This window comes from Neovison vison, chromosome 9, assembly GCF_020171115.1.
Source record: "Neovison vison isolate M4711 chromosome 9, ASM_NN_V1, whole genome shotgun sequence".
NCBI classification, from domain to species: Eukaryota; Metazoa; Chordata; class Mammalia; order Carnivora; family Mustelidae; genus Neogale; species Neogale vison.
In genome coordinates, this window is record NC_058099.1 from 13,856,344 (window position 1) to 13,870,861 (window position 14,518).

The 14,518-nt window shown below is 46.9% G+C and overlaps 1 protein-coding gene across 2 annotated transcripts in view; it reads left to right on the top strand.

Annotated features, from left to right (window-relative positions):
* CDK5RAP2 (CDK5 regulatory subunit associated protein 2) overlaps positions 1-14,518 on the top strand; it is a 168,972-nt gene that overhangs the window by 88,524 nt on the left and 65,930 nt on the right. For both annotated transcript variants that reach the window (XM_044265030.1, XM_044265031.1), the window contains exons 16-20: positions 1,603-1,733; positions 3,165-3,274; positions 5,403-5,531; positions 11,999-12,094; positions 13,907-14,091. In XM_044265030.1, coding sequence (XP_044120965.1) covers positions 1,603-1,733; positions 3,165-3,274; positions 5,403-5,531; positions 11,999-12,094; positions 13,907-14,091 — 651 coding nt within the window. The remainder of the gene's footprint in view (positions 1-1,602; positions 1,734-3,164; positions 3,275-5,402; positions 5,532-11,998; positions 12,095-13,906; positions 14,092-14,518) is intronic.

Sequence of the window (14,518 nt, forward strand, 5' to 3'; positions counted from 1 at the left end):
TCAGAACTTAAGAAAGGAGGCTTTCTGATTTGTTAATGTGTTTTGCTAGTCTTGAAAAATGTTCATATACTTTGACCCAGTAATTGCACTGCTGGGAATCGGGCTTAAGAAATGAACCTGGATGTGAAAGGCTTTAGGCACGGAGATATTCAGTGAAACATCATTTATGTTATGCAGATATTGGCTGGGGTCTCTGTTCCTCTGAGAGCTGGGTGCACTCAGTTCAGATCCCGGCCATGTGCCACAGTAGGCGGAAGCCAGAGCCCATTTGGTGGGTCTGCGCCACCCAGATCAGTAGCCATTAGCCAGGGGACTATCAACATTGGAACTAAGAAAAATTATCCATCCAGTTCCTCAGTGGTTAGCCGCATTTCAGCAGCTCAGTAGGCACACTCTTAGCTAGTGGCTACCCTATAGTGCATATACAGAACACTTCTAACTTCCAGAAAGTTCTGTTGAATAGCACCCCAGGATTTCTGGAGATTCTGGGAGGTGTGCATTTTCATGGCCTCTTCTGAATTCTGGGTTGCTGGTCTCACGCAGGCTCTCTGTTCAGGTCACACCGTGTCACACTGACCCAGATGTGACTTGGCACTCCCCACCTCCAATAAAAATCCATCCCACAATGCATTTGTGAGTGGGGCTGACCTATGAAAGCCGAGTTCTGTTGGCCCCTGAATCAGTCCTTTCTTCCCTCCTATTACCAACTCCCTCCTTCTTCTCTTCTTCCACTTCCTTCCTGCCCCTCAGTTTCATCCCCAGTTCCATGTCTTTCAGGAGTGACATAGTTGCTCTTCTCCCTTCTCTCATTTGAAGCCTGGGCGCCAGGTGACACTGAGGCTCTGGGGAGCCTCCCCTTCTACACCCAAGCCCTTGCAAGGCATTACTCCAAACAGAGAAATATTCTGGGGAATGACATTATCTCTCCCTGTTTATACCTGTAGCAAAAACCTGGAAATGACCCATATGTCCACTAATAAGAGGATCAGTTCGAATAAACAGTGAGACATTCACCTGATTAATATTACATAGTCATTGAAAATGAAGCTTGCAAATAATTTCCAAAAATACAGGGAAATACATGAGGAACACACAATTCAGTATCATGCGTCAAGTATTTTCACCTGGTAAAAATACTCAGGGAAAAAGATTGGGAGGAAATGCAGTCTGGGGGTGCCTGTCTGGCTCAGTCAGTAGAGTGTGTGACTCTTGATCTTGGGGTTGGGAGTTCAAGTCTCACTTTGGGTAGAGAGTTTACTTAAAAATAAAGTCTTAAAAAAAGACATGCAGCCTGCCCCATGTTAATTGGTAGTGGGATCGTGGTAGTTTCTTATGCTCTTGTATTTCAAACTTCCCAAAAGGATGTATTTACTTTTTATAATCGGAAAAAAACCCACTGATGACCTAACAGTCGAGGGGAGGCTGGTTGGCTTTTGTATCTTAAAGCACAAATAGGTCTGTTTGAAAATGGCTGGTGTCTTTGGGTGACATACAGATGTGTTGAATCACTAAATTTATTCTACACCTGAAACTGATATTACCCTGCATGTTAACTAACTGGAATTTAAGTAAAAACTTTTTCTGGTGTCTTCCTTTACCAAGTATCAACAGCCTGCAGACTGAGTTAAACAGCATTTTTGCTTTGCGGAAGCAGCTAGAGCAGGATGTACTCGCCTATCGGAATTTGCAAAGGACCCTGGAGGAGCAGATCAGTGAAATTCGGAGGCGGGAAGGTGCGTGCTCTCCTGTATGTGTTTCCTTTTGGTTTTCTCATGTGGAGGGCCTCGGCTGAACTTTAAGAAAGTCCCAAAACTCCAGTAGGGGAGGAGGAGCCCCCAACTCCAATAGGGGAGGAGGAGCCCCGAGGATTTCATCTGGATTCCTCTTTTTTGTGGTGACCTTGTTAATGTTGGCCCTGCGGGTCTGTGTGTGTCCAGCTTCGGCCTTTGTGGAAGGGCTCAGTGTGTCGTGTCCGTTTGCCTAGCGGGGCACCTGCTGCAGAGTCTGGACCACACAGATGCATGGCACTGAGGTTGCTGTTTGTGGTGAGACTTTGCTCTTATCGTTGTCATGACCACCACAAGTGGATTCCTTAGGGGGGACTATAAGGTGAGGGGCCTGTGGTTCTAGCATTGCTGTGCTCATCACAACAACACTCGGCCCTCTCCCTTGCTAGAACCTGAGCCCCCGCAAGTCTGCACCAGTATCCACTTACTCTCTGTCTTGAGTCTGGTACCCGGCACGTATGGGTACAAGGATTTGGCAGTGGTGGACTTGATGTGTCTGAAGCATCTGCTGTGTACAAGGCACAGGACGAGGCACTTAACTTCTCATCTCTGGTCCTGACGATTACCCTACTGGCCAGCGTCAGTGTTGACTTCATTTTACAAATGAAGAAACTGGGGCTCGGGCTGGGAGCAGGGGTTGATTTAGTCACGTTCAAGCCAGAATATCATCCTTTGGAGTGTAGGTCTTTCTAGTACATTAGGTGTATCAGTTCTTATCCCCAGATTGTTAAATGAGATCGTGTTTGTAGACAGGCGTCATTCAGTAGATAGCTTGCCCTTCCTCTGTGCCTTCTCTCCTTGTTGCGATGTGACCTTTGGCGCAGAGGAAGCAGACCTTTGCGCAGGTGACCAGAGCTTCTCTTATCTTAGATCTAGCAGCCCATTTCTGCCCTTGCTGTGCTCACGACCACAGAGCGCTCTGGGGCCAGTAAAAAATACATCAGGCCCTTTTATTTCCCAGGAGCACTACCCTTGAGGGTCACGTCTAATTTTCCTGAATTCTCACCTAAACAGAATCGCTCCCTCATTTGAACTGAAATCACCATTCGCTGGTGCCACTCAGAGTGGTCCCTAGGTACGACACTTGATATGCAAATTATAATTCAGAACAGGCCACAGTGAAATCCTGCAGCCCATGATGAAACCATACATTGAAATATCAGCCTGTAGAGAAAGAGGGAAAATTACTTTTGCTCCAAAGGTGGTACATTCAACTCCCCATTTGTACTTACTCCCCTTGTAGCGACCCCCACAACCCCCACTTCTCCCAATTCAAATTGCCTTATATGGATTATACTAGGATTGGGTTTGGAAGGATCTATTTCTGATATGCTTTTTCTCCTCCTCCCTCACCACCCCCCCTTTTTTTTTTTGCAGAAGAACCATTTTCATTTTATAGTGATCAAACATCTTATCTGAGTATTTGCCTTGAAGAGCCCAATCGGTTTCAAGTGGAACATTTTTCTCAAGAAGAACTTAAGAAAAAGGTATATTGACCTGTTAACTTTTGGTCCTTTGTTGGTTATTTGTTGCCTCTTGTGTTCCTGATCCGAGGTGTGAGAATCTGAAAGCCCCTTTCCTCTCCTTTCTTCCCTCTCTCCCTGCCTGTCTTTGCTCCTTCTTTGTTCCTTCTGTGTTTGTTACCTGGCATGCCCTCCCCCGTGCCTGACACCCTCCTTCTCAGACTGGAGGACCAGCCCAAGCTTGATCTTCTCTAGCAAATGCTCTCCAGGCCCTCCCTCAGGTCATTCTCCTCTCCTCTTGTACCTAACTGCACTGATGTCGTGCACATCCTGATCTGGAATTATCCGATTCCTCGTCTCTGTCCCCACCAGGCTGTGCGCATCTTCAAGGTAGTGATTGTACCTTACTTATTTTTCATTTTCCAGTACCTACCCCACACAGTGGGCGTTAATACGTGCTTTCTGAAAGAATAAAGATCCAGACTTGATAACTAAATCTCTCTTTAAAATTAGAAACCAGGTTTCTCAATCTGTAGATTGTTGGTGTGATTAGAGTGGTTTAGTACTTCAGGATCCTCACAAGCACTGGTAAGAGTAGGAAGTGTGAGGTCAGAGGAGACTGATTCATTATACAGTTATCATGTATGTATGACAGATTCGGTTTCTGCCTGGGAATAATTCACATTCTGGCAGAGTAGTCAGACGTGTAAACAGCTGTGTGCAGTATGGGGTGCAGGGGTTGCCGAAGTGGGCGGATATGCAGAGCAGAGGCAGCAGAGAAAGAGAGGTTAATTGTCGGGGGTTGGGGAGTGCTCTCTTGATCAGAGGAAGCTTTTCAGCCGAAGTGAGGCCTGAAGTGGGTTTTGAAGGGTGAATAGGAGTTTGTCTAGGTGGAGGGCCTTCTCTGCAGAGACAGAGAGAGAAAGTAGATGTAAGGTACTAAAAGTAAGGAATAGAAAGGAGAATTAAAAATTTCAGTATCTTTGGGAGGAGCAGAGCAAGGAGCATTGAAGCATCTTAGTTTTTGAAGACGAAGCAAATGTGGAAGATGAAGGCAGCTGACAGCACCTCCTGTGGCAATGTTTCAGGGCATGAGGCAGTTCACATGGTTGGCACTTAGTCCATGTTTATAGAGTCAGAATGTTTTGTTCTTCTCGCTACAACCTCGAGGGTTGGGTCCAGCTTGTCTTCATGTGTTGCTGTACTGGACATCTGCTGTGTAGTCAGGGGGAGCTTTCCCACTTTACAGGAGGGTCTAATGCTCACTCCATTAAGAAATCTGCAGAATTATTGGCCATTGGGGTTTGAAGCTTATAGGCAACAAAGGTGGTGTTGCTTAACTGCTGATGTACCTGGTCCAGTGAGACCCATGCCTTAAGGAGGAGCACTGGACTCGGAGCCCTGGGATCTCAGCTCCAGGCCTGCTCTGCCTCTGTGGAGGCAGCTGCCATTTCCCACTTTTCCCACAGTGAGGCACTTTGGCCGTCATTGTATGTCCTTTAATTGCCCACACATCCCCAGCTATGGGGCCTTGGGCAATAAACTTCTTTGTACGCCGGCTCCTCATTGTAAAATGAGAATAGTCATTCCAGCCTGTCCACCTCCTCAGGATTTTTGTAAGGAATGGATGACTAAAGCTTGTGGGAGTATTTTAGTAGCTGTAAACTGCTTTGTAATTGAAGATGATTATTATTACTGACATCGCTAGGTAGGTATGCAAAGAAGAAGGTTGATGCTCTAAAAGAAGGCCCTGACACAGTCTCAGAAATGTCAGTCTTGGGGGCCTGTCCTTCAGGGGGCCTCATGTACCAGACGGAGATCGTCTTAGCTGTCATAGTAGCCTGTGCCAGGACCTCACTGCACTGTGACCATGATTCTGATCAATTCCCACAGTAGCCCACATCACAGATGAGGAAATGGAGGCTCAGCCCAGCATGGCTTTGGAGGGGTGGCTGTGGGATTAGAATACAGGTGTGCTAGTGGCGTTTTCACTGCACCCTGAAGGGCTGCCGGAAGAGTGGAGTCGGCTGCCTGTGCCACCGCCCCCTGCAGTGGTGCTGAGAAGCCAGGAAGGTCTGTGTGCAGGGCGGGGGCCCTGGGAAACCGAGGTCGGCCGTGGGCAGCCACTTCTCTCTCTGCTCTTATCCCCCAGGTCAGTGACCTCATACAGCTAGTGAAGGAACTGTATACAGACAACCAGCACCTGAAGAAAACCATTTTTGATCTCTCCTGCATGGGTTTCCAGGGAGGTGACAGACTTGAGTCGATAGGACAATCTGAGGTAAGGAGAGACAGTCGTGTTCTGCGCTAACTACAAAATGGTACCGGCCCCCTAGATGTCTCCGGACTGCATCTGTCCCGAGGAGGCCCTGCTGAGATTGCATTTGCTGGATGTGCTTTCGAGGGCCCTGGTCAGTCAGCAGCCTCCCTGGAAGTCTGGGGTGTGTCTGCGTGGACACTTTGGCTATCTTTGGATAGCTTTTGACGCCAGGGTCCGGCCCTGGGCCCTGTGCTGCAGATGGCACATCTGGGTGAGCGGTTTGGTCTCAGAGGAATCTGGAGAGCTGCCGCATCACCCAGGTAATTTGGGCAGTGTAGATGCTGCTTTAAGAAATCCACTAATGTTGAAAAACAAATGAGTAACACATATTTCATTTTTGTATGAATCTTCTGAATTTTGTGCACCTCCTCACTCCTGTGGCCTCTGGACTGATGGATTTGACTGGACATAATGTCATCCCCGCACATACCCTGGGGGCTCCCACAGTCTGCCTTGTGCACAGGATGCGGCGGGGAGTCCACAGCCTGTCCGAGCTGAGCCGTTGGGCTGTGGGAATTTTCTGCTGGTGGCATTTGAAAGTCCAAAGGGGCCAGGAAAGGTTAAATCATGGTGGCTTCAGGAGGACCATGAAGAGGCCTCTAGTTTGCTGGGCTCGTGTACTCGGTCAGCCCTCCCACCCCGGGCGAGATGGGGGGCCACATCCAGCCCGGTCCCGTCTGTGTGTCTGCTCGTCTTTGTCAGGTGCTGTCTCTGAGTCTCCGTTCTTGGCCCGTGCGTACAGCAGGGAGACCCTGAAATCGTGCCAGTGAGGAAGAGCTTGTTTCCTCCCTTCAGCCCCTGACTGGCTTCACTCCGCCACGGACAGCGCCTGGCCCGGGCCTCCGTTAGCCTTTCTCAGAGGACTGGAGCTGTTGTTACTCGCAAGGGCAGGAGGGCCTTTGTCCGTGGGTCCCGGGCCCCTCAGTCTTCTTGGTCTTCTCAGTCTTCAGGGTTGTCTTGAACTCAGCCTAGCTTGCCAGGTCAAGGAGGTCTTGTTGCCGCGTTCTGGGGAAAGCTCTGTTAGCCCGAACGCTGTCTCCTCCCCCCGCAACGTGGGAGCCGCTCACAGGTACTGATGCTGCGCTCTGGCCATCTGCTGCCTTTGAGACAGGAACGTTATTGATCTTAGCCTCCCAGGCTCCAGATAATTTCGGAAACTAAGAATATCTGCAGTCCATTTAGGGAGAAACAAGTCTCTTGGTTAGTTTTCTCCAAGGCAGCATTTTTAATAAGCAGCTCATTCTTCACCTACTTCGTTTGAGTCGTAAATGGCGAGTTTGTTTGTTCATTTGCCCTTTGAAAAAAATCTGTTAAATGTCCCATTATGTCCTTTGGAGAACAGAGGCTTTTTCCTCTTCCCACTCTGAGATCTCAATACCAGCCGATTCAGATTGGAATCGTTTGTCAGATTTGCACTTCAACTTGATGTTCCCTGTGAAAAGCCTTGTCCTTTGTAGCCATTTCCTGTCTTTCCCCGGAATGGGGTGGGCAGGTCCGAAATTCCTCGTGGGAAGGAAGCTGTTCCCACAGTGATCTTGAGCCGAGGGAGGAGCGGTCGCTTAGGCGAGGGTGGCATGGCAAAGGGAGGAGGCTGCCATGCCCTGGGTATGCGTGTAGTTCTCTTTTGATGAGGCCTGGAGATGCCCAGGCTGTGCACAGCCTTTTCTGAACCGCAGGGCTTGCAGAGCGGGGGCTGGGCACCATTCCTGCTCCTGGGAGCCTGTATATTGGGGGATGGGTGGGTGGGGGAGTAGGGAGGAGAGCAAATCTTTTTCGTGTTTTCAAAATTCAGTATTTTTCTCCAATATTTAATTAGCCCAAAACATTGGGTTAAAATAGAGAAAAGAAATTATCCCAATCCTGTCACTTTAAAACATGCACAGTTAATTAACATTTTGGAATCCTTCCTTCTCTGTTTTTATGAACACGTGCAGGCCCACAGTGCATATACGGTTTTGTTTCCTGTTTTATTTTTCTAATTGCTGTTATGTTATAGCATCTTAACTGTATTTTATGGATGCACAGAAATTGAGCTAACGGCCTCGTTACTGTTGGACATATAGATTGTTTCTAGTGACTCACTATTTTAAATTACCTGATGAGTGTCTTTGGACACAAATATTTTTCTGGGTTTAGGCTCCCCCCCCCTTAGACTGTATTCCCAGATATGTACATAATTGCTAGGTCAAAAGTATAGATAGAGATAGGTACAGCTATAAAATAGGCATCTAATTTATTTTCACATATAGCCTCCCCTGCAACTTGTAATTTGATGAAGGGTATAAATAGTAGAAGGCCCTTGACGTAGTTTGTCGGGTTTGTCTTCAACACGGTTGCCATGCAGTGGTCCCCCCGGCTGATGAAGAGAGTGCTTGCTCCCGCATGTGGGCCGCTCACCTCACAACCCACGAAACAAACAGAAGACTGGGGACAGGTGTCCTTTGGTTTTAAAGGGCATGAAAATCATCTCTAATCGGTTTGCTCCTCCTTCTTTATGTTCATTTACTGGTTCTTGCGTATTATAAAATGTGGTTGAGGATTGATGTGCCGTAGTGATTGGAGCAGCATACAGTCCAGGGGGTGAGCCCTGCAAACCACGGGCCCTGTGTTGTGCAGAACCCTCCCCTCTCCGGGGTGGGGTGCAGGAAACGTGTGTGAGTGTGTAGAAGGAGCTAGTCTCTGTTATTATTCACTTACGTCATCAGTTTTAGACATGGCTAGAAAACAAAGATTTTTTTTTTTTTGGATGGAAGGAAAATGTGGATTGAGGGGCATAATTTAATTGAACGTAGGTATTTGAAGGGTTGCTGTGTTGAATAAGAAAAAGACGTATGACTCTGGAGGACAGACATGGTGCTCAGAAGGAGGGGATGCTTGTTAAATTCTGCTTTAGTGGCAGAATAAAATTTAGTTTGTCAGAAGCAGATTGAATTTCATTAGAAGGAGGAGGATTTCTAAGACTTTGACTTCATAAGTTAGGAATTTTACATTATTTATAAAGGGCCTTTGGCACAGTGCCTGGCATGTAGTAGGCACTCAGTAAAACAGTTAATTTTTTTGGTAAGCTAGTGGCAGAGTTGGGACTAGAGCCTTCTTCTGACTCTGTTCAGTGTTGTTTCTGTGACACCACAGGCAGTGCTGCTAAAGTTTAATGTGCGTGTGACTTTCCTGGGCATCTTGTTAAAATGAAGATTCCTGTTCCTTGAGCCTGGTGTGGGGCCCAACAGTCTGGATCTCTCATAAGCTGGTACTCTGAAGAATGCTCTTGGAGTAGCAAGACCAGAGGTCATGCTGAAAACCCTTTGGTCTCAGCTCTCATTATGAAGGATTCTTTATTCATTTGTTTGGTCTTTCAGCAGTGTTTTATTGTGCACCAGGCGTTGGTGTTAGAACTGCCCCATCTGGTCTGGGGTGCAGGGAAGCAGAGGGGCGGTAGCTGCCGAGTGTGTGTGTGTGTGTGTGTGTGTGTGTGTTGCGGGCGGTGGGAGCTGTGGAGGAGGAATGAGGAATGCTAACGGAACATGGGGACAGGGGCCTGACCTTTTGAGATGGAGGGAACTTCTTCCTGGAGGAGGAAGGGGAACCAGCAAAGCAGATGAAGGAGGCATAGCCCAGGAAGCCAGGGTGGAAGCAGGAGAGCACAGTTGTTATGGGGCTGTGTTCCCAGGAGGGGTGTCTACGAGGGGCAAGTACTCTCAGAAGGCAGGAAAAATCGAGAAGTTGCCAAGGAGCCATTCACACGTGGAGCGAGGGACATTTCTCTGTGTCTACAACATTTAATTTCTTGGCCATTGCTGGAAATTGAGTTTACTTTTCATTTTGACCAAGTCAGCAGAGGTAAAGAGAAACAAAAGTTAATCTTTATTTCACTGTATTGAGTATATCACCATTCACACCGCGGTGTGGTGGTGGTTCTGAAAACGAAGAATGACTTTGATATTTCAACCTGGAATGGTGTGCGTGACCAGTGTTTCGCTTAGCTTAACTAACGGGGGCCCGTCCTTCATCCACGGGCCCGGGGAGGAGCTTCTCCATCCCTCTTCCTTAGGCCCACGTGTGTTCTGTCTCTTGTATGAGGCGGTCTTTGGGGACCTCGCACATGCAATCTAGAGAGTGTTGGCAACGAAAGTCAGTTGTAGGAGGTGGGGGTAGACCGTTTTCTCAAGAAGCTTGGAGAGGCAGGGAACGCTGAGTGACCAGAGCTGTTGGAGAATCAGAGTGAGACTGTCGTTTTGTTTTTTAAAAGATGGGAGAGACTTTCCCTCGGCGTTTTATCCTGAAGAAATGTAAACACAGCAGAGCGAGAAGAACCTGACACTGAACACCTTCGGACTCCCCACCAAGATTCTCCTGTTAACATGGCCCACATGTCCATCGTCCCTCCATCTTCCCTTTTGGATAAATTTTAGTGTAAATTACCAATATGGTACGCTTCTTTCCTCTGAAATACTTCAACACTTGTATCTTAACCTCAGTGTATGTTTATGGTTACTTTTTCTTTTAAGGTTAAGTTTACATACATTGAAATATAGATATCCTAAGTCTGTATTCGCTAAGTTTTACAAATAATGTGTTCCTGTATAACCCACACCTCCTCAAGACCCTTATCAATTCTTGCCACTACCCCCAGCCATTTTTCTTCTTTGGTGCCCTTATGTGTTAGTTTTGCCTGCCCTAGACTTTCACAAAAATAGAATCATCAAGTACACTCTCTTTTGTATAAAGCTTCTTTCACTTGACTTCACTGTTTTTGAGATTCATCCATGGCATTTGAACCAACAGTGTGTTTCTTTTTATTGCTGAGTAGTATTGCAGTGTGTAAATATATTAAAACTTGTTTATTCATTCTGCTGTTAATGTACATTTGGATTGTTTCGGGTTTTGGATATTATGATAAAAGTTGATACCAACATTCAGCATTCATGTACAGATCTTTACGGGGACATCTGTTTTCATTTTTCTTAGTGAGTACCTAGGAATGGAATTCCTGGGCCAGGAGGTTATTCGTTTTAGAAGATACTGCCAGTGCTTTTTCTGCAGTAGTCAGACCTTTTGTATTTCCCCCAAGTTTGCTAGTTCTAGTTAGTCTTTATCACTTGAGAGTGTTTTAAGGATGAAGGAAGATGCTGATGCAGGGAAACTCCTCATCCGTACGTAGAAACTTTTATGCCTTAGGAAGTATGTTCACACATGGCTAGCCTATACATGCTCGGCAGTTTAGGTAGCTCTGATGTGTAAGGTCATCAGTCCTGTTTGATCCCGATGGCAGATTCGGATATGGTTAGCTTGAATGTGTTCTGGTCCTGGAAAGTTTTCTATAGAATGACTTCATGAAGTCAGTTTGCTTCGTTTTCTTTGCTTTTTCCAAAATAAGGGTTTCCTATAAAGGGAAGATCAGAAAAATGTACGTTGGTCTGGGAAAAGTCTGGACTAAATGTAGGAATTGATAAATAAAACTGTAGAGACGGGACCTTACAACTCTCGTATGTACAACACGCCCCGCCAGTGACTCCGGGCTGTGTGTGGTGTTGACGTGCCGGGGTGGGGCTTCCAGTTTCATCCGTGAGGTGAGATTTGGCAATTTCTGACACAGCTTTGACTGATGACCTCCCTGGGTGTGGCTACCTCTCCTCTGTTTTTATTTGGTTTAATCCAGGTGCCCCAGGGCTAGAATTTTCGCCCTTGCACCGAGCTGAGATCTGGCCCTCTTGAGAACATTGTGCCGTCCATTCTGCAGAATGTGGGAGCTTTGGGATTTGCACTTCTTGAAAGCAGTAGGGATTTATGCAGTCGTTATAGAACACTGTTCTTCATCTCCAAAGCATAAAGCTTTCATCAGGCAAGCTCGATACTCATTAGTGATGAGGACTTTTTGTCAGCAGAATGACAGCATGGCTGGGACTGTCCATCTCAGATGTGTGACAGTCCAAAAAGTGGTTTATGCCCTGTGCTAAATAGGAGAAGTGATGCATAAATCGGCCACGGCATAAATTTCATTTACTGCCTTCTTGCTATTTGATATTTTCAATTCCATCAATAGCTTTTTTCCAAAATCTTGTTACTTTTATATAATCTGAAAGTGAATTTAGCCACTGCAGGAATGGCAGCCACACAACAGACAGCACATTCGATTTACAGCAGCTCAGGGAAGGCCCTGCGAGGGCAGGGGGAAATGGCTTTCGTTATTTCTTGGGGAATTTGTCCTTCAATTATGCTCAATCCTAGACAGCTGTGTGTGATTTGCTAGAACTAGCATCTCTAACTTTGGTTAATTTTTATTTCATTGGCTTTGGCATTTGTTTCTGCCTCCTTTCTGGTTTGTTTTTTGTTTTGCATTTAAAAAAAAAGACATCAGTGACTTATTCATACATATTCATGCTGCGTACTTTTTTGGGTTGCATTTTCACACCATTCCATGCTCCATGTAGCTTCTGGCTAGCAAGGAGGACGAGGACATGACCAGAACTGGAGAAGATGACGAGAATAATTTCCTGAGTGACCAGCATTTGGAGCAGAGTGACAAGGTAGGCACGCCGCAGTCCACTCCCAATTCTGTCCTCCCCTCTCTGTGCCCAAGCCGGTCTTCCAGTTTGGAATGAATCCGTTTTCTCTTCTGTTCGTTCTGCCTGTCTCGAGTGCCTGCTGTGTGTGGTGGAGAGTAGAGACGCTGGGTCTCTTCCTTCCCAGGAGTTACAAGCGGGTGTTGGAGCCAGTCGAGAAACAGCAAGACGTGGAGTTGCCAGTAAAAACAGGGTTGTTGTAAGAGTAACAGGCATTGGATATTGGACGTGGTCAGATCTTTGGAGAGCTAACGCCACCCATTGGTTTTATGCATTGGAAGCTGAGACCTCTGAGGGGAGGGGATTTCTCCAGGGCACAGGGTAAGTCAGTGACCGAGTTGGGACAAGAGCCCCTGTCTCTGGACTCTGTGCAGCCCCAGATCACTTGGTTGCAGTGTAAGGACACTCAGAGGCCCTCCCCAGTCTCCTGACCTGGAATCCAGCTTAGTGTCGTGTGGGCATTGGTGAGAATGTGACTCCTTTGGAGAACATTCCTCCAGTCACGTGGATACCAGGCATTTGGGACAAACATTCTCGAAGGTTGAAAGAACCGGAAAGACTAGGATGCGGTGGGACCGAGGAGGCTGCAGATCTGGCCTTTGTAACCTTTAAGGTGTTCAAGTTCTTGAGGTCATGAATGCAAGATCATTAAAATATAGGTGGTTTTGGGAAGCAAAGCAATTCAAAGATTTGATTTTGAGTCTTAGTCTTTATCTTTGTGACCTCAGTTAGCACTTGCTTCACCCCTACACCTGAATTTTTCCATCAGTGAAGATAATCCGTTCTTGCTGGAGTTTTTGTGATATTTAAATAGAAAGGTATGTACTAAGTGCTCAGGAAACGCTCTCTCTCTTTGTATTATGATAGTCTAGACTTTTCCTTTTTTGGAGGGTACTTATTTAGATGGATTTAATAACTAGATTGGTGGCAAACAAGACCCTATAAATAACAGCTCATTTGTATGGGTCTGGTCTTCCATTTAAAAATCTTAATCATTTTACAAGTGTGAGAGAGGGGTGTGATGGCTAGTGTGTATATCACCAGCAGTAATGCAGTCAAGGGGAGTTATTTATAGACTGGTGGAAGAAATTTACAGCTTTGGAAAGTGGGGGGAGAATGCTAATTGAAGCACCTCAGGACATGCCCAGTACAAGCTTTAACTAGATGAATCCTTGGTACCACTCCTGTGGGGTCCTCAGTGACCCCAAAAGGTGGATCCGTAAATAACATCTCCATAGGAATTAGGAACCCTCTACTTTCCTAATGAGACAAATCAAAGTCATGTTAATTAGGATGTCTCTGTAAAGAGTAAGACGCCTTTCTGCTCTGTAATGGGAGGATACATCACGAGAGGTAGTATTTAATGGACATCTAAAGCATTGTTCATGGTGTGGGCTCCATACCCTTCTTAACTCACAAGGGTTGGGTCGTGAGGTGGGGGGACCTGCCCATGGTGGGCGGGACACTGTGCCAGGACCTTAGGTGAATCAGTCATCTCATTTGATTCTCATGGTCCCTTTGGGAGGTGGCATTGCTCCCCCCCATTTTGTGGATGAGGGAAGTGAGGGTGAGGAAAAGTGGTGTGAAGCTCTCCGTGCTCTTGCGGGAGTGTCTGCCCGCCCGGCCACAAGGCGCATGTGTGGACCTGTGAGCTGGAGCCTGCTCTCTGCCCTGCTTGTGCTGCTCATTTGCTCGCGGTCTCCGTTCTTTCCCTCTCCACGTATGCCCCTCCTCTCTTCCAAGGTCCGTATTTTGACCAGATGTTCTGATTTGCAGGTCACGGAAGACTATCCCAAAGGGGGCTGCAAAAACGGATACTTGAGGCACACGGATTCCAGTATTCTAGACGATGGAACCCACAAACCTGGCTGCCCCGGAGACCAGAGTGTAGAAGGCGGCGAGCTCCTGAACCTGCTTGCCCCTTTCTTCAACGAGAAGGCTACATTGTTACTCGAATCCAGGTAGACGTGGGGCCCCGCTGTTGCTTTTTCTCTCCAGTTTGAGGGGAGAACAAACTCATTTTGCTAAATGGATGTAGATGGCAGTGCTGTGTCATTTAGCTGAGTGAGCCCCTGAAATGTCTTGGAAGGAATCTTGCCAGTCATGCAATTAAGTAATTAGGCTGTGTGCTAGTGGCTGGGAGGGGACCTCAGCAGAGCCTCATGCAAGCCCATTATAAAGAGAGAAAGAAAGCTTTCCTCTGGAATCGGTCCTGGGAGCCCTGGGAAGGGCTGTCTGGCTGTCAGCGAGAGGAATCAGCCCTACTGGAGTCTCTTCTCCAGTAGCTTAAGAACTGCAACAGCTTAAAAATTGCCACTGTAGTCGTGACTCACTCTTTTACATTGAGCTTGAACTTCAGTTCTCTTCTCCTTTTATCTGCTGGGAGTC